A 27254-nucleotide genomic window follows, 5' to 3' on the forward strand; every position below is an offset into this window, starting at 1 on the left:
AAAGACAAAACAGGGATGAGAAAATATTAGGTACCCTAACAGTGCCACGCAATCCGTGCTCTGAACCATTCAGCGCGTGACACCTGGACAAGTGTCAGTCCACGTCGGCTCCCCTCTGCTCCCTCCGTTTCAAACAAACGGCGCGGGAAGTTCTCCCTCTCCTCTCTCGAGCATAAGCCCTCTAACGCTCTCTCTCCTCTGCAGATCGTCTCTCTCCTCTCTCTCCTCTCGTCTCTCTCCCCTCCGCCTCTGCTGGTTGCTTCCATCGTCCCCCACCGACGCCGATGCCGACGCCGACGCCGCCGACGCTCCTTCGCCTCCCTCTCGCGACCTCCGCTCTGCTCTCTCTTTCTCCCCCTCCGCGAAGTCGTGCCTCTCTTCCAACGAAACGTGACGCCGACGGCCCTCCGCCTCCGCCTCCGCCGGTTGCCTCCGTCGCCCTCGACTCCGACGCCGACGCAGCCTCCGCCTCCTCCCCTGGACCCGACTCTGAGACCGACGCTCCTTCGCCTCTTTTCCAGCAAACCCCGACGCCCCTCCGCCGGTTGCCTCCGTCGGCGTCGGAATCCGTCGCCCCCGACTCCGACGCCGACGCCTCCGCCTCGGCCTCCGCCTACGCGCCCGACGCCGACGCCGACACCAACGCTGACGCCCCTTCGCCTCCCTCTCGCGACCTCCGCTCCGCTCTCTCCCTCTTTCCTCTGCTGAGCGCCCAACCCCGACGCCGACGAACCCCTGCTCGCGTTTTGGCCTCCCTCTCCGCGAGCGAAGGTCGCTCTGCTCGCTCTTTCTCTTTCCTCCGCGAAGCGCCCCCTGCTCCTGAACGCAGACGCTGCCAACGCCGTCGCCTTCCCAAGCCCCACCAATAGGCATCCCATTGGCGACTCCCGTACGTCCCAAGGTTCGTTTTCTTTTTTTCTTTTTTGGATTCTACTTGGTAGAATTCGGTGCCATGTTAATACTCGATGGCTTTTCTTCTGGGATATTTGGGGTTGTGTGGATAAAAGCGGTTAGTGCATGATATTAGAAGAGCACCGACTAGGCGATGTAGTGACAGAAAATGCTCGACAAATTGATATCCATGTATGTGTTCTCAGTTAAGTTTTTCTCTATGCATGCCATCCTTTCTATCTGATTCTGGAATTAAACTTTTTATATCAGGATGTTCGTGAATTCTGTGAAGAGACTTCGAATTAAGAGGACTTCTGAGGCTAATGGACTTGGTACTGAATTACAGAGTCAATTTTCTGAGACTTGATCATGTACATGGTTTTGTATGATCATGATATTTAAAGCATTGTTGAGGATGAGTGCTAACCTTAAGCTGGGTAGCTCTGAAGCTATCCAGGTCCCTCTAGAGCATGGTTGCGAACTTTTGAGTGAACGATGTGTATAGCTTGCCCATTATACGGTTGTGGAAATGAAAAGACTGGATAAATGGAGCATTTTGAAAATCATGGTTGCTCCTCTTGGTGTCCCTTTTCTATATCTTTTTGTTGAGGTGACACTACCCTTTCCCAACTTTTGTCACTGCCGGTTAAATCAAACTTTGGAATGTCCTATGTATGTTTTGTGTACATATATTCTCGCAACTTATTTCTTGTTGATATGTGAGAGAGAGATGGACACTATTCTTTCTTGTGGATTGTTTATTGGTTCTCCATATTCTCTGCGAAGAAATGAGATTTCATATTAAGAGTCTTTCTGATCAAGCCCACTTGAACTGCTTATCAAACTGGAATTTTGGATGGCATGAGATTTGGCATGTAAAAGGCCGCAAGTCTAGTATTGAGGTTGAAAACTGAGGTTTTCATTTTCTTTGGAACTGAGGATTTTCTGTTTCCTCTTAACATTGATCTTTATTCATTGCTGCAACTTTGAGCATATCCATGGGTCAGAGAAGGACGAAATGCATCAGATATCCCTATTGATATATCAGTCTTGAATAATATGAGACAATTTGTGAAGTACGGTTGACTGAAACAATTTGCTTTACGGGTAACAAAACTGCTCTGTAAGATTTGTTCAAGGAGGAAAAGATATTATATCATGTCAATGTCTAACAAATATTGCTTGCAGGCACTAGCAAGCACACTTGATGAAGAGGAACTTGCTGACCTCAATGATCAATTTGCTGCAATTGATGTAGATAAAAATGGTTCTATTAGTCTTGAAGAAATGAAAGAGGTATCCATTTCTTTCTCATTCCACATTCACTCTGATGAATATTTTAATTACATCATGATCATGAGTGTTGTATGCATGCAGGCCCTTGCTCAGGATCTTCCCTGGAAGATGAAGGAATCACGTGTCTTAGAGATTCTTCAAGCGGTAACTTTTATCTTTACCTTTGTTATGGCCTTGTTTTCTCCTTGTGTATTAGCAATTGAGATTTCTTTTTCTGGTGGGTTTTGTGGAATACCATTTCTGTCAGTTTCACTTTCTTCTTTTATTGTTTTGGTGATTCTCTTTTGTTCATATTCGATGCTTGAAGCTTCCATTTAGTTCTTGCTTCATGTTTCATCATTTTGAAAACTTGCTTGTGTTGTTAGCCAAGAAATGTTGGACTAATTTTTTCGTTCATAAGATGAGCTGCTGCCAAGCTTATACATTTTGCACAAACATGTGAGTCCTGAATGGTGCATAAGAATCTCTTTTATTTTTCCTTCATGTAGATCGATAGCAACACGGATGAGCTAAGTGGATTTTTCTGAGTTTGTTGCAGCTACTCTTCATGTGCATCGAAATGGAGGAGCATGACTCAGAGAAGTGGCAGCTGCGGTCACAGGCCGCTTTTTGAAAAATTTGACATTGATCGTGATGGTTATATAACCCCAGAAGAACTTCGACTGGTAATTTTGACTATCTTCATTTATTCATCCCTTCCAAACTCATTTGCCCTCTAGTTCTCATTTGTGTCACTATGGGTATGGGTAGAGTGAAAATTAAATTACGTAGACAGGGCTAAATGTATTTGTTTTAATTTGTAACTGAATTTTGACCCTGTCTCTTGGGAGCTTGAAGTTTGTTTCTTGCAAAATTGCCCAAAAGTTGGGATAAGTCGTCTGTCTTTTTGCATATTGGGCACAAAATAGTAGCATAGCTACTTTCTGTTGCAGCTTCACATAAAGAAACTGTTCAGCTTGTGACCTTGATAATTTGGTTATTGTCTCATCTGAAAATACTAGCCAAATGTATTGCCTCTTGTTGTATATTCTGCACAAAGTAGCGGCGCAGGGTTTTTATGTTGCTTGGTACAAAGAAATGGTTAAGCATGTTAACGTGTAACCTTGACATGATGCTCCCATGCCCTTTTCAGCAGACAGGTTGGAAAGGCTCCCTCGGTCCTCTGCTAGAGGAAGTCGACGTCGTGATGACCGCTTCTGTACTCCGCTCCATTGCCAGTGGAAATCCCTGTACAAAAGTTAGTATCAAGGGATTTTGCATGGCACCCCAAGTTAGCCGAGAAGGATGAAGGTTTGGAGAGATTGCTGGCTTTGGTCGTTTACTTGGTGAGAGGGAAGGGCTATACGGGCGTACGTCTTCTAATGAGTGTGGGATGTGTAGGCTGCGAGTGTATATTTAACGCCCTCGAATTTGGGGGCCTGTTCTATTACAGAATGGGCAATGCTTTTACTTGTAAGGCCTTCTCTTTTCCCAATTTTTTTGGCATCGCAAATGAATTAAGTGTAAACATTTTTCAGTCTCTCTCAGAGATGGGCAATGCACCTGCTTTTTCTGTGAAGGATTTAGAGATGTATGCTTAACAGCCATTAACGAAAATAAATTGATCATATTATATAGGGTGATGCTTCTTGGTTTCAAGAGCCATTCATTATCGCGTTGAATCATGGCCAATAGAATAGCGAATGTAGGAGGTGATGCGCAGAACATAAAGAATTCGCCTTTTTCTGCTCCGGTCAATGATGTTGGGAATACCCAAAAGCTTATGCTAGCTCGCATCTCCATCGGTACACTGATTCGTTACCTCTTGACAACAGCATCTCTGGAGACTTTTTTATCTAATAACCACCAGGGCATCACAAATACCCGATGCGAATGACTCATGCAGGAGTACAACCTGGCTTATGCCTCATGGCAGGTCAAAAGTCGCAAGATAGCTTGGATGCAAAATCTGAGCTCCAATCAATTATGTCATGGTTGCTGAAGCTAAACCCTTAAAAAAGTAATGAATGTGCCCTTCATTGTTCAAGTTTCAGGCATATGCTCTGAAATCTGTATAAACTAAAAAAATTCCCTGTAAGTTAAGCGAACGCAACATAATATACGACTGACCAGCCTCGGTTAACTAGGGTACAAACTATGAAAGGACTAGAAAATGAGTTAGGCCTGTAACAGGAAAAGAAAATTGTGGCATTAAGATTTTCTGGACTTAAACTCTTCATCTACTGGACTTTGGGTTGTCACTAACACTATTGGAGGAACTATCTGGAAAAGCCTGAGATGAGGAAAGCTTGCTCGACGAGCTCCCATCAGTAAAATATTATCTCCTTCCTCTGGGTCTGCTTGACCTTCTTTTCTCCGGACGTCAAGTCCTGCATAATATATACTGTTATGCATATTGTGCCAATTTACAGAGTAGATCTAGCTCTGGTTCAGAGTATAAAAAAACCTGATGTGATGATGTTCCAGGCATCTTAAGTTCAAGGTCTGTTGCCACGTCATTTGAATCTTCATCTTGCTCTGCAATGCTGCCCCTTTGATGATCTGAAGACCTGCTTTTGGAGTCTTTTTTATTTGACAAGTGAGAACTGGAAGCATATTGGGTTGACTGCTGTTCAAATGTGGGATTGGCAGGCATTGAATTTGGGATAAAGGTAGAACATGGAGCGGGAATAGCACTTGCATTCTGATTTCCAAAGAAAGGGAAAGGCTGAAGTTGTGAGAGCATGGGTATTGGACCTGGAGTGACGGGTATTGGAACTGGATATGAGTAGGCTGGACCCATGACGATGGATGGATCCATGGCAGCCCAAGGGTACATAACCCTCATCCTTTGCTGGTACTGGACATTAAGATTTTCAACTTCAGATTTTAAAGATGATTTCTCTTCTCTGAGCTCATTCTTCTCCTGCATCAGCTGGTTGTAATGCAAAGTTACTATTAGCATCAAGGCAAACAATGGACATTAGAACCTCAGGATACTGGATGAAGATAAAATCACCTCACAAGATTCTTCAATAAGAGCTGCACATTCAGCTTTCAATTTGTTAACTTCCGTGGTTAAATCCTTCAGCACCTGGATTGTGTCCGTAAGAACGGTTGCCTTGTCATTCTTAGGTCAATCAGGATCTGTAGTTCATATAGGAAAGGCAAAAGCAGTTGTTCAAAAGTCTAGCATGAACAAAAGGCAGCTCTAATTACAGAGAAACGGCGCATGCTAAATAATATAACCACAGCATTTATGTCCCTGCAGTAGCAAACCAATGCAATGATTTTGTATAATGCCTCCTTCCCAAATACCCTTTTGATGAGACTTCGATTTTGTTTCTCCATGGTTCATCTGGATCAGATTAAGAAGCCATGGGTGGAACATCTTTTAGCCTCTGAGAGAAGAAGGTTTGCCTTTGAACATCTTCTGGCTAAGTGTGTTCAGCATCGCTCTCAACTACTGGCGTGAAGCCATTTTCCAGTCCATGACCGTTTTCATCATGGCCTTGAATTCATCATAACTGATTCGACCGTCCTGGAATACATCCATCACAGAATGAGCACTCTATTTCGTATATGAACAAGATATACACAGATTCCAAATTGCAGGTTGTTCTGGTTATGTATTACCTTATCTAGATCAGCATCGAAAATGATTGTCTTCAATAAATTTTTCGTTGTTTGGACCAAGATTGTCATCTATCAAAGCTTCTTTCAACTCATCGAATTCAATATATCCACTTCAATTCTTGTCAAAGAATTCAAAAGCTCGAGTAAGGTGGTCATCGTTGCCAATCCTTCTCAAGTGGACTGACATAGTCACAAACTCCTTTAAGTTTAGTGTTCCGCTTCCATCTTCATCAGCCTGTTCTCATATAAGATGGAGTTCTATTTTTAGATGCTAATACAAGAAATCGTGACTCATCAAATTATTAGAAACCCACTTGATTTTACAAGTTCTATCAATTATGTGAAATGGTGACACAAACTCATGATCAAATCTTTGACTAACTGATGAAAAATATATTTCTGTATTATGTAATCCATCCTTAATCTTCCAAATGCCTTGCAATTTAAGCAAAATCATGCACTTCACAGCATACAATGCGTCAACATGGAAGAAGAAAACATAAACCATGTCCAAAACAAAATGTGCTAAGCTGTTGAATAGGTGATCTTACTGCATCCATCAGCATCTGCACATCAGGATCAGCAACTTGCTGTCCATATTTGTGCAGGCCATGTTTCAACTCTTCAAATGTCATATCTCCATTTTTATTGGTGTCCATCATGTCGAACAGCTCTTTCATATGATCCACTTGCTCATCAGGCAAATTGTCTACTACTACCTACATTAACAATGCGGGAAACACAATTTGAGTTTAACTTTGCACTAAGAACAGCAATGAAATCGAACAAGGCAATGTTCAAGGACTCACTTTGAGAACTTTCTTCTTAAACTTATTCATCAAAGAGAATTGCTTTATCCTCGTCCGGCAATGTTCAAGAACTATCTTTGCCTGAAGATCTGTAGGCAAATCGGCAATTTTGGAGCCAAAACCCCTTACCTATGCTTCAAAAGCTATTCCGCTGCTTCAATTTCCTCTTGAGCGACACTTGCTGTTTAGTGATGCAAGAGCAGACATCTTAAGTCAAAAACACTAAACCTGTGAGCCAAGAACCAATGTCGTTTATTTCATCTTAAAGATTGTTGCGACTTCACATACCACAACATAAATCTACCACAAAAAAAAAAAAAAAAAAAAAAAAAAAAAAAAAAAAAAAAAAACATAAGTTTTCTCATTTCGGTCTACCGAACTTCCACAAATCAAAATTAAACTTATTATTTGTAATCGAGCACTACATACAAACATCTCCAAATTCCAGTCCCTCACCATCACCCAAATCCAAATATGAAAAACTCTCAATTGTCCATACCATGGCCTTTTCATGCACTCATGCAACTCTATAGACTAAAAAGGCCATGTTAGCACGGGACCTTGCTGGTTCTGTATCCAACCGACCTAATTAAGCAACACCATTACATTTTGGGACTTGTATTGTTGAAAACTTGCTCACTCCTTTTTCTTTTTGGGTGCTGTTTCACCATTGTAATGATAATCTATAAGACATTATCTCAAACTCAAGACAGTTGCAAGTAATTCTCGGCAACATCATTTATTGCTGCAGTTGTAGTATTCAATAGATACTATGTGATGCTGCAATTGTATCGCTGCACATTTAATAAGCCACATCAATTAAGACTAAAACAATATTAAAATAAACCACATAGACAACTACCTCAAATTTTCAACAAGTAAAAAGTTTGTGCCAGGCTAATGAAAAAAATATTGAAAATTGAGTCACCTTTAGTGCTTTTACCCTAGGCTTAAAAATGCGAAAGTCTAAATAGAGAAGCAGTTGGAAGAAAATGTGTCTTACAAAGAGGCAAAGGACAAAAAAATTGATGAGATTACACACATTTTAAAGGAAAGATGTAACAAGTGAAAAGTGAGAGCCATTTGTTCATGTGCTTGATGAAAAGTTCACAAACAATTCGACTAATTCCCTTTACGGCAAAACCAAAAAAGAGAATGAGAAAACAAGAAAAATGGACACTAAAGTCAGATACAAAGCATGAGCAGAGGAGCAGAAAACGCTTATCAATAAAAGAAATGCAACCATTTAATTCAATTCCAGGGTGTTCATGAATCTAGATACACCCACCAACTATTCCAAGAGATCTCAAGTAATATCAGCTTCCCCATGTGTTCAGTTCATCGAAAGAGTCACATTAGTTCAGTGTCTACTCTTCCTATAATTTTTCTTGACAAACAGCATCTAAGATTAACTAGCTTTCAACAAACAGAAATGCCGTGATTCCCAACTTGTCCAACTTCAACAAGATCAAAATTTTCAGCAAAACCCACTTTCTTGCTCGTTCCCCACCAACGCTCATAGCTCATGCGAACCCTCTTTCATTCAAAAATCATACCGTTCGCCATATACAGGACGTGGGGTCGACCACTCCCGCGTTAATCTCTCACAATTCAAGTGAAACCTCACGGCCCGATTCCTTTCTTTTACTTGTAACATCCCCACCACTTCCTGAAACCAAACGACGAGGGAAAAAACGAAAGCAGAGAAGGGATGACGACATACCGAGAGAGGACAAAGGAGGCGGTTCGGTGTTGGGGTGATTATTGTGGGCACATTTCTTCTCGCCTGGAAGTCTGCAATGACGGAACAGGCGATTGCCCCCCCGGAAAATCTTCAAACCCCCCAGACGCAAGCGATTCAACAGCTCGGTGGAGCGAAGCAGCGAGATTACGTCGGGCTTCGACTTGACGGGTCGGCCTAAGATCATGTATCCAGAAGTGGGCTCATCTTCGAATTTGCCAAGAACGGAAAAACCGGACAAGGGTAGAGAGAGAGAGAGACAGTCGCAGTTTCACTTCTCGCGTTGCTGCCCTTAGAATCAGAAGCAATAAACCAGTGAACTTCTGATCGCAGATTTAGGTCAAGCTTTCTCCCCAAAACAAAGATGCGAACACAAAACCTCGGGAAATAAAATCGAACCTGACTCGCAGATTTAGGGCTTCTCGAGCGACTGCTTCGAACAGGACGGAGCGATTGCTTCTCGGTTGCGAGTCGGGGGACAGAGAGAGGCGAGCGAAATCGGCCGTCGGGAGAGAGCGCGATTTAGGAAGAAGTGCGCCGAGAGAATGGAGCCTTGAGATGAGGCCGTCGAGTGGAGAGAGAAAGGCTGTCGTCGGGAGGCAGCGACGGTCGTCGGAGGAATCGCTAGATCGGAAGGAGCGTCGGAGGAGGAAGAGAGAGCAAAGAGGAGAGAGAAGACAGAGGAGAGAGAATGCACTTTTCACTTTTTTCAATGCCCGCGCGTTGGTTTAATTTGGAACGACGTCGGAGAGAAGAGGGAGCCGACGTGGACTGACACTTGTCCAGGTGTCACGCGCTGAATGGTTCAGAGCACGGATTGCGTGGCACTGTTAGGGTACCTAATATTTTCTCAAACAGGGATAACTCAAAAAGAGAAAAACAAGAAAGAAAAAATATATTTAAAAAAAAATAAACTAAAATATTTAAATATTTATATATATATATATATATATATCTTTTTTTTTTTTAATCCAACGGGCTTAAATTTTGGGCTTCCTCCTAGATTTTGGTATTACGAAGGTAGCACACTTCTACGGCACTTCGATATAATAGCCAATATTTTGGTATTACGAAGGTGGCACACTTCTACGGCACTTCGATATAATAGCCAATGATAGTTAATCAATGGCAATTCAATGTGCATTGGTATCCCGGATTATGGGTGCGTTTGGGAACGCTTTTGGGAAAAGTCCTTAGCAAAATGCAAAGACCTTTGAGTTTAATGTATTTTCCAAAATGCAAAGTGTGTTTGGTAAAATTGTAGTTTGAAAGCCCATTTGAAGTATCTTTGAGCAAAATGGTGTTTGGAGAAATTATATTTGCAAATTGCTTTGGTGATAAAAAAAATTATCAAAAGAAAAATAAATAAAAAATTGACCGGAAGGGCAGATGGCCGGGAAGGGCAAGTGGCTGCCGGACGTCAACTGAAGACCACCGGCGAGGGTCGCCGAACGTCGGGCGACCATTGAAGACCACCGGCGAGGGTCGCCGGATGTCGGGCGACCACTGAAGACCATCACAGAGGGTCGCCGGACGTCGGGCGACCACTGAAAACCATCGGCGAGGGTCTCCGGACGTCGGGCGACCCCGCGCGACCCGGATCTGGGCGGCGAGGTCCCCGCGACCTTGCGGCCCCAGATCTGGTCGCGGCGGGGTCACGCGACCGCGCCGCCCGGATCGGGTCGCGGCGAGGTCGCGCGACCTCCGGCAACCGCCGTGACCAAGATCGGGGCGGCGAGGTCGCGGAGAACCTCGCCGCCCTCGGATCCGGGTCGCGGCAAGGTCGGCGACCCAAACCTCGCCGCGACCCACGCGATCGCCGCGACCCGCACGGGCGGCGGTCGCACCACTCCCGGCGACGGTCGCCCGGGCCACCGCAACCATGCCGAGCCGTCGGCGGCCACTCACTCACAGCCGAGGAGCACGTCGTCGGCCTTCACGGAGAAGAAGATGAACAAGTACAACAACAAGGGCAAAACCGGAAAAATAAGAGTAGGCCGAGGATATTTTTGGAAGAAAATAAAAAAAAGTGAACGCAGATCACTTGATGCCGAGAAAGCTGAAAGCCCAAGGCACCCCTTCACCTGCCTTGGGCTTTCAGCCTTGGGAAGGCCAGCTTTGGCCTAATGGAAATTCCAAGATTGTTTCCAAACACCCTAGCTTTAGCCCAAGTGTCTTTAGAAGCCCAAAGTCCCTTGCAAAGCTGATTCCAAACGCACCCTATATAAGGAATCTTATGGATCTTCATGATTATCAAGTACATATTGCCATCACGGTTAGGCCCACGAGGAGACCATGGGTGAAAAGCATGTTTGCATCGATTGGCAATAATTAGAGATTTGGGTCAAAATTTGTCGGTGCAAAGGAACATCGGACTTGGATTGGGGGGAATTGGCCCAACGTGGTAGAGACTCACATGTGAGGGGGAAAATGTTGAGTGCTCAAGTGAGTGGTATGAAAATAAAGTAGTTCCATATTAGAAGTCCAAAGTTAAAAGAAGCAATAGATAATACCTAGTCAAGGAGGACCTTTCTTATTTATGAAGCCGATCTAATGAAATGCCATAAGAGGAACTCAATCACTAAATTGATTCATTAAAATAAATAAATACACCCTCATCTATGTATACGATGCATGTTAATGGATCTAAAAGCAGTCATAATAGAATCTTATATAGATAAAATGGCCTATATCTACATACAAAAAATAAAAGAACTATTTTGCCTCGTGTATCATTAAGAGGATGAGAGAAAAAAGTAGGTTCAAAGTAGGTCACTAAAGAACGATAATAAAATTAAAATGAATAAATATCTGTGAATCTTGCATTGGTACCTATTCTAATTAAAAGGGCAAAATGATATAAACAATTTTTACTCGATACCAGAAGAAAAGGAATAGAAAAAAATGTGTAAGCGCTCCGATGCTTTCAGCCACTTTGTATTTGACCATTTCCATTTATTTCAACACCAAATTAGATTACATAACAATAAATTATGGATACACGGTTATCTTTGTAATAATGAGCTGTTACACTACTTAAGCCCATTATTATGTTAGCCTTAGCAAATATATTATTTAAGAAGGACTTCTTTCCTTCTTCGTTAATAACAAAAGAGAAGGACCAAGAACATTATAAGGAAAGAACAGTGAACACACATGAGGAGAAGAAAGAAAGGAAGAACCTAACCAAGGAAACTTAGATTGCCTTTGTGATAGCCCAAGGAAGGGAAGGGGTCCTCTCTAGTCCCACATCACGTAGGGAGAGTCCTGGGCTAGTTTATAAGGGCTTGAGTTCTTTTAATCTGTATAACTCATTTTAAAGCCGTGAGAACTCAGTGTTTAAAGCAGACAATATTATACAGTGGGGCATGGGTCGTTATTAGATTAGTCCATGGAATGAATCATTAACATTTGATTTGTTTAAGATAAATCAATGAAATAGACCATTAATGATTGACATGTTATTGTAAGTTGATATTGTTAATTGATCTTATACGTAAAAAGTTTCGTTGGAAAGATATTATCCACTTTTGATAGTTTACTTATATCATATACTGGATTTTCGGTTGTGAGTTATAATATTGATTTATAATAATCTGCATATAAAATATGTATTACTCATTGGGTTGTAATTGCTCATTTTTTTCATCTTACTTGCTTTCAGGTTCTTCAACTAACCATAAGCAAGTAAAATGAGAGCATTTACATTATCGGGATGACATTTTGGATATTATATCACAGATGAACTCCTGAGTTTAGTTGTTAGATTGACATATACCTATTCTTTTGATGGATTATAGAAACTCTAATATTGTAACCAGATAACTCTTAATCATACATATGGATGTATATTTCGATAATAGGTTGATGGTAATTATGCTTAAAGTAGCGTTTTTGAGTGAAAGGATGGCCATGTCATTGCCCTTGCACTTGTAGAGTTGGGGGTGTGACAATCCTCTATTCTAGGACCGCAAGTCCTTCGGATCTACATTTATCATACTAGAAAAACCAAATACATTAAGTTTTATTTATGTTCCTGTGAAATCCATGTTTTCTCAATTTGCAAGCTGTGATGGTATGCCTTGTTCCTTCAAAGGGCTGTTGACGGTGAGGGAACCCGCCTACAATACTCTGCGAGAGCCCATAATGGGTAAATGTTCCTGTAATTGGGATAGTGCAACATGCAGTTCTTGTTGAAAACCCCAGTGATTTCCTGCAATGCCAAAGTTCATGCTTAGATCATGTTGTTTGGTTGTAAGGCAATTCTTACCGAATCAGTTTCCCCTCTCAATCAGTTTTCTTTTATTTGCACTAGTTCCTGACGATGTTTTGAGGAGTTGAACCAATTGTTTGTAAGATAATATGCGTGGACCATAATCATCTCTACATTTTCCTAGTTGCATGGATTAGTTCGCAGGAAATTCTTTCCCAAGATATTGGTGGCGCGCACTCTTATTTCCTGAGATTTTAACCCTGTATGAAATCAACTTTCTGAAAGGTACAAACCTGTTGAGGATAATCACCGTCTTCCATTTGAGAATTGATTAGCAGCTTTGCGGCATGGTGCAGGGGAGTCGGATCCTCTCTGCCTGATAGTAGATGAACCAAAGTCAGAAACTTCACATTGAATATTGATTTTTTACTATCACCAAAGAATGTTTAATGCCTTGGAGACCAAAACGACACAATCAACTGACCTGCCCCGCGTGAATCAGACCCATCATAGCCCAAGCGGTTTGCACCAGATTTGATCTGTTTCCTTCAAGCGGTACATATTCCTACATCAACCCATTTGGCAAACAGAAAATTTAAGATTTCCGTGTTGCCAGAAAAGCGTGCAACTAAAACAGCTAAAGCCAAACATGCGGTGGAAGGTTCCTCTAGAAATTACCTTCTTCGGGCAGGAAAGATAGCTCTCTCCCCACCCGCCATCCTGCAACTGTGTTCGTAGAAGAAAAGCGACTCCTTCGCGCATCGCTGTGCAATTGCTATATGTCTTACCAGCAGCCGCCAGTCCTCCAAGCGCAAACCATGAGCCATATGTAAAACAAACTCCCCAGCACCCATACCTGTAAGAATTGCTCAGTTAGTCAGCTGTTTCTTTAATTTATCTGAATTCTTCGGCAATGCCCACTGGAAGAGGAACATACCACGAGCCATCTGGCTTTTGTACATTCTCCAGATACTTTACGGAATTTGATATAAAATCTGCAATCTCCTTCTTCCTGTGCCCAGGATACAACTTCCTGAACAAAACTAAAGCTTGGATAGCTGAGGACGTGCATTCAACATATTCATGCTCGATGACAATGTCCTCAAAGAACTCTGTCGGATTTAGTAGCTGCAAGTGACAAATGATGAGGAAGAAGTCCCGCTATAGTAATTTATGAACAAACAAACATGTCTTAGTCCGTGAGGACCACCAAGGAATTCCAAAAAATTTATCAAGTACTTACTTCTAGCCAAGCTGGAGCTCCTGCAGGCTCCCATGCTGGCAATCCGCCATTTTTACTCTGGAACAAGTGGCATTCACAGACGATGTAATAATATTACAATTTATAATCAAACTCAACCAAAGAATTAACTGGCAACGTGATTTTGGGATGCATAGAGCAAACAAAGCTTAGCCAATATTTCTTGTTTGATCAAAGATTTTCTCAAGTCTTTCTCAAAAAAGAAAAACAATGGTATACTCACTTGTAGAGAAAGCAAAATGTTGACAGCGTCATACAATTTCTCTGGCTCCATCTTCTCACCAACAATTTCAGGTGGCATCATTGAGAAAAGCAAGCAACACTGAATAAACAGGGGAAAATTCAGTGAGAAACTGCACAATTTAGGATTGGATTGAACCTGCAGATACAGTGAAGGCATTCATTGGAGTATTACCTTCAGACCTTCTGCAGTGCAATCGGAGACTTGCCATCCGTGATCTTGATCCGAAAATGTCCAGGATCCTTTAGTAATATGACGGTGCATGCTTTGGAAATCACCAGAAGGATTGTCCTTGACCTGGAATATTATGAACAGATCGATGCACTTCAGTTATGCAAGCAAAAGAAACTAGCAAGATGTTTGGAGATAAGCGATGCTCGCAACAATCAAAGATCAAACCTGAGATTTTTTTATGAAGTCGTGTCCTCTAGCTAATACCGGTGCTATCTCCTCAGTCATATTACTGGCAAGCAAAGCTTGGATGGCAAAGCCCGTGTCCCACTCTTGGCAACCAAAACTCTGCATATGAATGAGCCAACAGCCAAACTAAGCTTCACTCTAGACGGTTCCACTTTACTAAATTAATCTTCTCCTTATTATAAGAATGCTTCCACCTTTCAAATATGCAGCATAAGCACCTATCATTTCGAATTAAGCCCAATTCTGTCATAGTTCCGTGACACTACTACTAACCTGCATCTTCATTCCATCTTCGGCAACCCAGAGGTAATCCGGTATCCTAGCAAGATGCTTCTTGAAATAATCACTGTCTGGGTCTTCTACCCAGCAAGCAAGCATGCATAAAACCTGTCCGAGTCCAAAGCAAAAGACAAATTCTTAGTAAGGTTTTCCCACGATGCAAGAATTTTACACTTAATGTGTCGTTCTCCTCAAATTTATATACTCAATTACCTTTTCTACACATCCGATTGTGATATATCGACTGTTCTCATCTTCGTAGTGAATGTGTTTCATCGTCACCTGAAGAGCCTTTTCTCTAAGTTTATTAAACGGCCAACGGTTAAGAAGAGGCTCTGCAAATATGTAAAGACTATCCCAGATCAGATCCTGTACTAGGGGATGGGGATAGTAGAGATCCTCCTGCAACAACAATTCGAGTCATTTTGTTAAAAAATTTCTGACTCGTAATCCATCTGATTCTAGAACGATATCTTGGACCTGTTATGGATACTTGCCTTGGCACAAAGATGGCAGACTTTTCTCCAGCAAATCGTGTCGTAGGGTTGAGTATGAAGTTCTTCTCTCAACTGTTGAACAAGTGGTGTGATGGGGCCGACGAATCTTTTCCCATACAAGTACGACATGGGCATGTACACCATCCGACAGTAGCACCACATCTTAGCTACATCATTCAAAACAGGACATTCAGACGACATATCCATATAACTGAGGAGAAACGTAGTCACACGAAACAGAAGTTGAAACTTTCTATATTTCAAGGGGAACTCTGGAAGGGTGGCCATTTCAATAACAAGCCAATGCCATATTCTTGTTGGTTCAGCAAAAACGCCGCGTTTTTCAATTTGAAAATAGTCCAAAATTATATATGCTAGACTACTATAGAATACCATCAAGGACAAGATCAAGAAAATCTGCAAAAACAAACCTGGGTGCATGGGCAGGAATGAAGGCAAGATCCAGAACTCAGGGGGCATTGGGTTGGTTCCAGACCAATCGAAAAGGCCGAAAATCTACACAGCATGTGACAAGCCAACACACATGCACAAGCACAATGTCACATATCCAATTCACCCAAACACCTGCGCAGAACAATCTGGAGCACAAATTTTTGTCAATTACTGAAGGAAGAGTGAGAGAGTACCGAGAGCCAAGTCTTGCCCCAGGAGGGTATGTAGGTGACCCCACCACGGTCAAGAATCCACTTCCTGGCCCGAGTACAAGCATTATCCTGGCCACCATCAGGCCCTTCCCCGAGAATGCGCATGCATATGTAGCTCAGGGCCGTGCAGAACATGGTGCTGTGACCTTCAATGTGGAAGCCCCACCCACCATCTCCATTCTGCAACAAAATTAATGCAAAACCCACAAACAGTTTCAAGACTTTAGTCTTTCAAAGTTCCTCTGCTATTTTCTCCATCTGAGTGTCTTCCTTTTTGCGAATAAAAGAGTAACCTGATGGTTGTAGAGGTAGCGGAGAATTTCTTTGCGATGCTCGGCAGGGAAGACGGCGTTGAGGTGGCCGGTGATGTAGACACATATGACTAGGGGAGGGAGGAAGTAAAGAGGCCCAGCAATCTCGGCAGGCCAGTGGCCATCACTGGCCTGCAGTGCGGAGAAGAAGTGGACAGTCCTCCTCAGGGCGGTGGACGCTTTGTCGTACGTGATCTCCTCGCCGTCCTCCACCCTCACTGGCGAGATCGTCTGCCTGAACTGCTTCTCCCTCAGAAACTGCCCAGAAATCAGGCACCATGCATCAGCTGTAGATTGCCCATTACTTCGTATTGCCACACATTAACAAATTTTAAACTTAATGACAAGCAACAACAGTGAAATTCCAATTGGCGTATGAGAGTTACCGTCTTTCTCATTTTCAGAACACAATTAAAATCCTGAATTATGACAGGGATTCAAACAATTCTCCTATTAGTTTACAAATGATATACCAAGGTTCTAAAGTGATTTTTGTATGTGGAAGACATAATTCCGTTCCTCCATAAGTGTGTTTATGATATGATTTATCATTTTGTAAACAGCTTTCCGTAAAAACGATCTGTCCCTCATCGTTACTAGGGGCAGCAGAGGATATAGACTAGTTATCTACAAACCCCAAGTCTCGAGATCGTTACGATGGCTCAGCCCGACCAATGCATGAGATCTAGCATTTCTTCTTAGAATATGGTGACAAGCTCATATTAACAACACAACTAAGAATTTTCACGTTTTGGTGGACTTGGGGGATTGAGCTAGAGCGAAATTTCTGGAAAGGAAGAAGAGCCCAGAGGAGAGGGCGTGTGGCCATGGATCTTCTCCTTCAAAGTAGAGGCCCGACAGCAACTGGATAGCACGCTATCTCCGTCACTGAGACTAAATACAAAATTAGCTAACATAATTGGGAATTGATTCTACCTATCCATGTCAAGTTTGATATGTATGCCCGTGTACAATGTACAGTTGCCTCTTAGTAAGCCTATTGCTACATGAGAACGAGTAGGCATGTATGTGTGTTAAAGTACGTGGTGTATATTATGTATGGGTGAGCAGTTTCAAGTTTTGTACAGATTTTATATGGCATCTGAAACATATTCGCTGAAAAAGCTTCCTCAATTTTTGGAAATTATAACCTACTTTGCATACCTTAGAACTTGGAACCTATCTTGTTATAGGTTCTAAGATTAGTTATAGGGTCTACTCAAGTTCCACTATATTGTCGATTAAATCATTGTAATGAATTAAAACTTTTAATGACCACAACTTGCCGTTACAATTTACTGACCATAAAGACAAGAAAAATATGACCATTAACAAAGTAAAAGTCTCGGTTATAGAATGGAAGCTTAAATTATACTTCTAGATTATACACTTATCATCATATAGTATGAAATATCGTAAGATCGCACGAAACATGAACAAAAAAAAAATATTAAAATTTATTCTAGGTTTTAGGTTATAAGTTAGAGATTTCAAGTTTCATATTCCTCCAAGTAAGAACTTGAAATCTACAAGTCGAAATAGATTTCTCGTTTTTGGAACCTGAAATCTACCCTACATACTTTGAAACCTGGAACCTGCAAGTTTCCATCAGTTTGATTCTCAGTTCCAGATTTTACCCTAGAACTATGCTCACTCCTAATGTTATGTACCTGCATGCGCCAAAGGAGGTCGCCACAGCCTTGACTTGGTGGCGGTGGTCATAGAAGTGCTGGCGGTGGCCTCAACCTCGGCACGCTCCTCGGCGTTGCCAGCCTCGGGTCGAACTCCCAAGTCTGCCTCCCCACGTAGTTGTTGGTGCTGTACAAGTAGGGGCCATCCTCTCCTTCTGCTATCTTCAGCCTCCACATGCTGAGGTCTCTCTTTTTCTCTCTTCGTTCAGCTGATTATATCGGAACTCTCCTGTACTGTCCTTCCTGATGATCATGCAAACGAACAAGTAAAACAACCCGCACAAGAAAATGACGAATGAGTTGCCAGTTGCCACAAACCAAAAGTCATCGATGAACACGGTCGCTATATATCCATGAACTATGCTTGTTCTCTAAGGTTATGTCACCATGTGCATGCATATCGCATTATAGATATCAAAATATATCCCGCAGTGATCTTGGTTTAGCATGGCTAAAGCATGAACTTATCGTAGACAGACAAAGAGAGACACCTCTTTTGACTGTGAGGGATATGTGAGAGTTGTTGAGAAAATAATCAAGCTCCCTCTCCAAAACCAAGTGTTGCTGTGGTCTTCAGGAGAAGAAAGGGAACTCTATTTATACCCACGTTTTGGGTCGCCAGCTTCTTCCTACTTTCTTTATCTCATTTAAAATAGTACTTAGGGTTTGCCAAACAAAAGTAAAAAAAAAAATGCTAGATATATCATCCTATCATCCCTAATAAGAGCCATGGCTTTTTCCATCCTCTGATTGGGTAGCAATACCGGAATGGGCATACAAACTTGACCATGAATAGCTTTCATCAGCTCAATCCTGCGTAGCTTCCATATCAAGTTGTAATATTATTGGTCACCGTCCAGAGTCTGAGATAAATGTATTTGTATTGTAAGACAGTCGTAGAAATGAAAAACATATAGTACACAACATGTTTATTTGGCCACACATTATGTAGAATCGCATCACCATAGAAGCATCGTTTGCTTCATGGGAAATGGGATCTAAGTTCAAAAGAATGTAATTATAGCCTTTTGAAAGTACATCCTACAAAATAAGAATAAGGTTCTTGAGAATTCAATTCCAATTAAAATGCGGCATCAAATTACTCTCATAGTCTTGCTATTATGATTTCAATTATGTGGCTTCCTAATTGTGACATGTATACTTCTTGTAATAAATGAAGAAAGATGTTCATGTACTCTCCATATAATTCGAGTCATGGGTGATCTAGGCAACAAATTAGTGTTAATCTGCGGGCATGAGCTCCTTTCCTCTGTTACTGATATAAAGGATTGAGATTACATGATTGTGGATACAAATAAGTAAATACCATCAATCTTCTAAAAGTACGTGACAAAATTTTGGCTTTACTTTGATAATACTCGAAAATTCTGTTATAATGTAGATATATTGACCATATTATGAATGAGAAAACTTACCCCCCCAAAAAAAGACCTTTTGAATTACAAGAATTTGTTTAAAAACTCACATTTGCCTACTATCTAACAATAAATCAAAGAAAACTACATTTTTGTGCATTGATAGGTCGTGACGCTACCATGACTTTAATTTATAAATGGCAATTGAATTGGCATTTTGTTGATTAATAAATGAAAAGATGTTAACTAAATTGAAAATCGAAGTAATCTTTCCAAGAGTACATTAAGGCATGTGCTCTATACATGCATACTACATTATACTTTAAAAGAACGAGTATCTTCTAAAAGTTTAGTGAAGGTGTGAAAGGGGACAGGATTTTATTAAAAGTCATGTATATATGCTTAATAAAAGTAAGAACAATATTCATCGCAAATTTAAATATTTTGTTAAATTGTGACCAGAAGATTACTGGTGAAAAACGTTAACTTTTTGTTATGAAAATTTATTAACGTGGTTCACACGACAAAGTTAAAATAATTGAAAATTCTGATTGATGTGAGGATTCGATTGAGTAGTTAACCGTACTTTTCTATGTCAAATCAGCGAGACTAATCAGCGGCCCTTTTGTGCATTATTCTCCTGTGGTAAACATGTAAGAGGTGGACAAAGGCAAGAAGGTCCTTAAAGGTGGGCGAGAAAAATCTGGCCTCGGTATGGGAAGGTGTGGAATTAGTCCTCGTGGTTGCGTGGATATCTTTGACTTCACTGAATATTGTCCAAACTCAAATGAACATCAAATTTCTGATGTCGACATCACCCGTCGATGTGAATGGTGTGAAAGAAAAGAAGTCGAATGTCAAATATCCAAAGTTAAAAAGAAGCAATCGATGATGCCGCATTGGCCTATGACTCGATAAGTCGAGCGTTATTTTTCTTCTTCCGTAAAAGCAAGCTCAACTGGGCTGTCGATGGCTTCGAAGTCATGACTTCCCTCTAGGATCTCCTTCCCTCCATAAATGTCACGCACTTGGCACTCTTTCAACGCTACTCAGCACATTTTTATCTCCGGTCTTCTCGAAGTTGCTGACAAGACACGAAGAAATTTCGACCGAGAATCCTGCGTCCCTCCCTCGCCAGCCTCAAGGCACGGTCAAACAAAGCCCCCTCCACCCACCAAACTCCTCGAAACGTAGCGAAAATTCGTACAAGTGACGGTGGATCGTGAACGATACAATGCCTACATATCCCTTCTATTTCGCGCCTTCAGTTCTGGAGAACCTAGCTCGGGCCTCAATCATCATCACCTGCATTTCACGAGGCTCGTGAGGCGCGACGTGCGCATAAGAACCCATTTTTTAATGGGGGTTTCAAGGTTCCGCACCTGAAACTTACGCCTGCCTTTGTGGAAAGTCGAACCGCGAGAGACTTTCGACCCGGCAATACAATATTTTCATGTTTTGTCTTGACTTTTCAGTAAAGCAACTGGGCCATGTCCTTGAACTTAGCGACGTCGAGGACGACAAGGAAAGACGGGCTACTGGTGCCGTATCAATATGGCTTTCCATACTCATAACTAAAATAACTTTTGAATCCATCCGAGTGTCCCATGCCAATCGCTACATGCCAATCGCTTATTGATTCATCCGTAGTCTCATGTAGACGTGACAAGATCGATGGTGGACCCATATTTTAACTAGTAATTAATATCGTCGGTGATATATGAGTTACCTAATATTTGAAATATAGGAAAGAATGAGTCTAATAAACCAAAAAACCAGTTAATGATAGGTTTATGATGGGTTAAGAGAGAACCCGCTTTCAACCTATTTAAGCAAAGAGTAATGGGGAGGCATCTTGCTCTCACACTCTCTAATGCAACATTATAGAAAGCAAGCTGTATTAACTTCTTCAATTAAAAGTATCACCAAGACATGCATTCGCGTAGTCTCATGACGGCGCACTCAAGAGCACGGCCCGTGATGACCGTTCCATCCTGAGGAACGAGAGAATGGTGCAACGGAGAGAAACCAGTGGAGTGCCAAAAAAGCTTTGCCCGACAGCGCCATTCAAGTCACGCTCGATTCGGGTCCTATATTCCCTCCAGCCTAGGTTGCAACGAATTAGTACCAACCCATGGGCATGAGATCCTTTCCTTTGTTAGTTACAGGATGGAAATTACACGATGCGAGATACGGACGGATGTATACCGTCAATTTTCGAAAAAGTACGTGACTGAAACTCGGCATTACTTTAATAATATATCAGAATGATGTTATTATAGGTTTATTCTAATTACATTATAAATGAGAAAGAACTTATGCAACCCTTCACATTACATGATCGCGTAAAAATCTCACATTTAATAAATAATTTCACTGTACTTATGTCTGCTAAAGAAACAAAATCCACATTTTGACATTTTCAAACCGCTTTCGCATTGTCGTCACAAGTCACTAACTTGACACAACCTCATAATTCTCTTGTTGTCGACCAAGCTATCGTACCGCCAAGCCATCATTGTTACTTTAAGTTCATGCCATTGGCAAACCTTTTCATGTTAATTCCCTTAACTTGCTTTGATCATTGGCAAATCCATTTTTGTATTTGAGAAGGGGGCAACCTAATTCATGGAATTACCTTTAGAGTAAAATTGAATCTAATGCGATTCGGCGCGAGTTCTTTTCGTTTATCTTTTGATGACAGTTTGGCTATTCCTTTCAAAGTAGTAGATGTGGAAAATCAATTCATTTTAGGAAATGGTGAGCTGACATTGGTGAGCTGACAGTACCGTTAGTCCTTCAAACGAAACGGTGGCTTATCCGTCTTCAATTCTCCATCTTGAATGATATGAGCATATCCATTTCTTGAAATAGAATTAATGCTCTCTCAACATCTAATCTAAATATAGTACTGTTAGGCTAGCAATGCTATTTTTGTCCAATGTTCTCGAGAAAATATTAGGTGGTCCCACTCAACCACATTAGTATAGTCTAGCTGCACTCATCGAGCGACGGGTGAAGCCATGTCAGAGGGTAAGTCCCACTAAGATAGATCTGAAAATCGTCTCTAATATTTCAGACCACGTAATATGTTCTCATGGCTTGGTGGTGATCAAGCTTGGTCGACAGCAAGAGAGTCGACGGTGGCCTAATCAGTGACAGCAATGCAGAGAGATTTGACAATGTCCGAAGTGGCGACAACAGCGATGATTATATCACGACTTATTAACATGCAAAAATATAGCTTTCTCTTGATTTTCTGTTAAATACCAAAGTAACCACACATTTTAATTAATAGATGAGAGATTTTCACAGAATCTTGTAATTTGAAAGGTCCTCCACATGTATGCAAGTTTTTCTTATTTATAATATAGATGGTATAAACCTATGATAACATCATTCTTATATGTTATTAAAGTAACGCCTAATTTTTGTCTCGCACTTCGGGAAAGTGACAGTATATATCCATCCGTATCCCGCATGGTGCAATTTCATTCCCTATATTAATAGCAAAGGAAGTTCATGCTCACAAGTTAGTATTGATTTGTTGTAACCTAGGTTAGAGGGAAATGCACAAACATGTTTGCCATTTTTTTTCTTTTTACTTTCACGTTTGTTAAAGATAATTATGATATATATCTTAATTCCTCATATCTCTTAAGGTTGCGTATCTATATCCATTTATTATGCATGCGATTGCTTGATTAGAATTGATATTTATCTTAAAAAGCCAATACTAATGTACTATTCATTATAATACACAGGAATATATAAATTACATAGAATTTTGCAATTCTCTCTTCAACATCGTTTATCATGATGTCAAAATTAAGTGATTTTGAGAAAGTTTTGATTGCATTGGGGACATGACATTGTACATCTGGAGCTCCATTGCTTCTTATGTCATTTTCTTTTTCAATGACAACTAATATCCTCCTTTTAATGTCTATCTTTAATATAATTTATGGCATTTGATAGTTATGTCAGCAGTCTATCATGCAGTCACATTATTCTCAATTCTCTCTTCAATATTATTATAATTAACGTTTATTCTCAATGTAATTTGCGTCATTTGATAGTTATGTTAGTAGTCTATCATGCAGTCACATCATTTTCAATTCTCCAATATTATTATAATTAATGTCTATCCTTAATATAATTTACGTCATTTGATGGTCATGGCCACGTGATCACATCATCCTCCTTTATTGTTCATGCACAGGAGAAAATATTCAATAGTATGAGCGTGCCACGTCATCTGCTGACGTGGTACGCATTTACCACTCAGATATCGACACGTGTTTGTGAGTGGGACCCGTTCAAAATTTGAAAGACTGACTCTCGGCTAGTGGCTCGGCACGGCTGGCAAAAGAAAGGACAAACCAATGGGTAGTAAATGCGCAACCCTCCCGCTTAAAATTTCTCTCTCCTCACTTGAATTTTATGGATTTTGTCTTTCTCTCTCTCCTCGTGGAAGAACAACACCCAAAAGCCTCGCCTATCATCTACCTCTGGCACGTCGCCTCCTCCAAGAGCCTTGCTAGTCACAACTGGTTCCCGACCCCCTTTGCCTTTGACTGTTTCCAACACGGAGGTCGAGCATAAGCTTTCTCGGAAACTTCTGGGCCTCCGTCTGATTGCCTCCCTCCAACGAGCTCGTCATCAACTCCGACTCTGAGCCGCCGCCACCGCCGCCGCTGCCGCCACCGCCGACGACAATGGCATCCTCCATCCCTAGCATCTGTTTGTCCTCCCCCTCCCTCAAGCCAAAGACGATGTTGGCCTTCGGCAAGAGGGAGGCGGCCTCAGTCTTGTTCCCGAGCGGCGCCAAGCTCCCTGCCATCAACTGGGTGATGTCCCTGTCGCTAGCCCGATCGGTCACAAGGGAGATCTCGGCAAACCTGGGCAAGGTCGACGGCGCGGCAAAGAAGGAGAGGCACGGACTAGAGGACTGGAGAAGGATTCCCGCTTGTTGTGGACAAGGTACATGGACTAGCTACACCAGCACTAGAGCTAGGGCTTTTCCTTGGACATGAGCCAAATCGAGTTCATGGACGAGTTCGTAGAGGAGATGGAGCCTCGGTTCCAAGCCACATTCAAGGCAATGGATGTGACAACCTGAATTTTTAGATTTCGATTTCGATTAAATAAATCGCGCATTTCATTGACGCGCCTATAGTGCTATTCTTTGAGCTGATCACTCACGAGATAACTGGGCTATATGGGGAAGCAATCAAGAAATCTAAATGTAAGAGACTTGACAATTTGACTAGGAATTGACTGCTTGACCGTGTTGATCTGCAAGGGTCATTGCGGTACTATCAGAAATCGATCAGAGACCGGAGATAGGTCAATTCGATTAAGATATGTCATCAAAGTGTGAGTGATTCCACTGGATTGCAAAATACTCGTTGATCGGCACTAGATCGATTTTTCTATCATTTTGGTACCCAGTGCCCATATTTGAAATCTCGAGATTTTCACGATAATCGGGAGTCGTTATTGTGTTGAATGGGTCATTGTGGCTCGAAGAAAATTAACCACGAGTAGAGTTTTTCTTCAATGAAATTGGACGTTGATTTGAGAAAATTCGTGGAGAAATTGAGAAAATTCGGAGCTTGGACTAAGGGCTGAAATTGTTGGCTTCAAAGTTGTTTTAATAGTGGAATTTACTTATTAGAAAGTAAGTGGGGACATTTGGATATTCATGAGGGCTTTAGGGGGAACCAACAATTGATGGAATGGGTGAGATTTGTTGACTTTGCCTCCACCTTCAGCAGCTTCTCGATCACGCATTCTCCATTCCCATCTCCTTCGCTGCTTTCCTTCTCGGCCACTTCTGCTTTTCATTTTTTTCATTCGACGAAGTTCGGTCTCCCTCAAATTCTCTCTCTCTCTCTCTCCGTGTATTTCCCTCACGCCAGCATCCCCATCCCACCGTAAACCCTCATTTCTTTCTCCACCTCACGCCCACGCATCCGAGTCTCCATCCTCCTCAGTCAACTCCAGCATCTTGAAGACCATCGACTTCTCCATCGAGTTTTGTCGGCCACAGAATCCATTCACCACTGCAGCAACCGATCAGCACTTCGGCCTCAAGAAGTTGACTCCGTTCCTCTCACCCGTGGCCACGTCTCGCCTCAAATCGAAGACCAACCCTGCTCCACTGCTGAGTCTTCATTTCCTTCGGTCTTCACGTCTGCCGCTTCATTGGTTCCTTCGCTGTTGGTGTCTCCATCTTACTGCGTGAGACCGACCGAAGCAGCACACGCCCGCGCAGCAACTCCACGCGGCCAACGTTCAGCTGTTCCTCGAGTCTTCCGTGTGTGCAGCCAACCGAAGCTTTTTCCGCTCGCCGAAGCAAGATGCCAGCGAGCCGTTTCTCCATCCAGCTCGGCCCAGAAACAGTCCACGAAAATTTCAGCTCCTTCTTGGGTTCTTGTTCGGCCTAGCTCCTCCAACACAAGCCCATCAGCCCACACGAATCAAGCTCTAGTCCATTTTCTGCCGCAGCCCATCCACGAAGACAGCCCAAGTGAAATTTAGATTATTTCAGCCCAAGAAAAATTGCAGCAGCCCAAGTCTTTGGCCCATCAACTCCAGCAGCCCACTTGAAGCCCAAGAAGCAGGCCCAAGCCCAAGTCTAAGCCCAGAAATTTCTGTGGGCTTGCAAGATTTTGGGCCCAGTCCGAGTATCCACCGACGCCGCTGAAAAGTTGGATTTTGGCCGCCCTCGCGGTGATCTAGTCTCCACTTTTAATCAAGTGAGTTTTCTCACTAATCCCTTATTAGTCAGTTAATTATGCTTATGTGTTGATTAGATTTAATTAAGTGCAATTAGGTGGATAGATTAGATTAGAGTAATCAAATTAGAGACTTATCAATGCATGTTAAGCATATGGTTAGTGTAACTAGCAAGGAAATAGGTCCTAGTATTTATTGAACGAGTTTCGGTAATTTTCTAGGCTCATATCGGCTTCCAATCAGGCATTATGGGCCTAAGTTAGATTTATTGCATTTATTTATTATTTTCCGTAATTATTTTCCAGAAATTAGGCTGGAATAGCTGATGACTAGAATTTCGTGCTGATTACGGTAGTGCTCTCTATTTATTTAATTGAGTATTGGTTTGTGAAAATTGAATGTGATTGGTGGTTATGGGGATTTATCTCAAAATTGGAAAATGTTGTTATTTGAAGGGAAAATAACCGTGTGAGGTTGTGAGTTTAATAGATAATTGTCAAGTGGGGCCGTGATGCCACCAAGTCGAGAAAATTGCCAGGTGAGGCCGTGATGCCATCAAGTCGAGAAAATTGCCAAGTGGGGCTATGATGCCACCAAGTCAAGAAAATTGCCAGGTGGGGTGATGCCGATAAGTCTAAAATTGCCAAGTGGGGCCGTGATACCACTAAAGTCTAAACTTGCCAAGTGGGGCCGTGATTCCACTAATTAAAAATTATGCTTGTAGGGCCATGATTCAAAATCGAGAATGAATAATTGAAACGACCAGGAGTGGTTTTGTTGACATGTAATCGACTGAGTTAATTGATCGATGACTCGATCTGATTGATTGGATGCTATGATTGTCAGTATTTATTATTTGAATTGACTTGCAGGAAGGAAACTGAGGCCAAGGTAAGCCCTCTGACCCGTGATGTGCTTAGGCAGCCCTTAGGGCGTATTTTCTTATAATCGGGTCTTAGGGAGCAAAACTTGCTAAAACGTTATCTCACTGGTTATTGAATAACTATTTTCAGGTCCTTAGACGATGTTCATGGAGGACTTGAAGTCGTGGAGTTTAGGGAAGTGAAGGAAGCAGAATCGACAAATCTGTTTGACTCGCTAGTCATAGGATAGTACCTTTTTGATTAAGCCGATAATTTTGTTAGCGACCTCATGATGTAAATAAACTTATGTGTTTATAAAAAGTTGGTTTTGGTTTGAAAAA

At 41.8% G+C, this 27254-nt stretch overlaps 1 protein-coding gene, 2 long non-coding RNA genes and 2 pseudogenes across 3 annotated transcripts; 2 read left to right on the top strand and 3 right to left on the bottom strand.

The window, feature by feature from the left end:
- The first annotated feature begins 1162 nt into the window (after positions 1-1162).
- On the top strand, positions 1163-3803 carry LOC104431333 (annotated as a pseudogene).
- A 333-nt stretch (positions 3804-4136) lies between these two features.
- LOC104451072 lies at positions 4137-7113 on the bottom strand (annotated as a pseudogene).
- A 54-nt stretch (positions 7114-7167) lies between these two features.
- LOC120294978 lies at positions 7168-9059 on the bottom strand. The gene is made up of 3 exons (XR_005552332.1): positions 8752-9059; positions 8335-8638; positions 7168-7405 (listed from the first exon to the last, which is right to left on the bottom strand). It is a non-coding gene; the product is annotated as an uncharacterized LOC120294978 (long non-coding RNA).
- A 3219-nt stretch (positions 9060-12278) lies between these two features.
- LOC104452269 (beta-amyrin synthase) lies at positions 12279-16520 on the bottom strand. The gene is made up of 15 exons (XM_039316177.1): positions 16222-16520; positions 15911-16108; positions 15695-15779; positions 15264-15430; positions 14980-15168; positions 14761-14874; positions 14467-14586; positions 14242-14364; positions 14050-14148; positions 13809-13865; positions 13503-13693; positions 13244-13421; positions 13046-13130; positions 12859-12941; positions 12279-12565 (listed from the first exon to the last, which is right to left on the bottom strand). The coding sequence occupies exons 2-15, from the start codon at positions 16061-16063 to the stop codon at positions 12443-12445; spliced, it is 1767 nt and encodes a 588-aa protein (XP_039172111.1). The 5' UTR covers positions 16064-16108; positions 16222-16520; the 3' UTR covers positions 12279-12442.
- Positions 16521-25093: 8573 nt separating this feature from the next.
- LOC120294771 lies at positions 25094-27254 on the top strand. Its single transcript, XR_005552064.1, has 2 exons — positions 25094-26070; positions 27064-27254. It is a non-coding gene; the product is annotated as an uncharacterized LOC120294771 (long non-coding RNA).

This window comes from Eucalyptus grandis, chromosome 6, assembly GCF_016545825.1.
Source record: "Eucalyptus grandis isolate ANBG69807.140 chromosome 6, ASM1654582v1, whole genome shotgun sequence".
Classification (NCBI taxonomy): domain Eukaryota; kingdom Viridiplantae; phylum Streptophyta; class Magnoliopsida; order Myrtales; family Myrtaceae; genus Eucalyptus; species Eucalyptus grandis.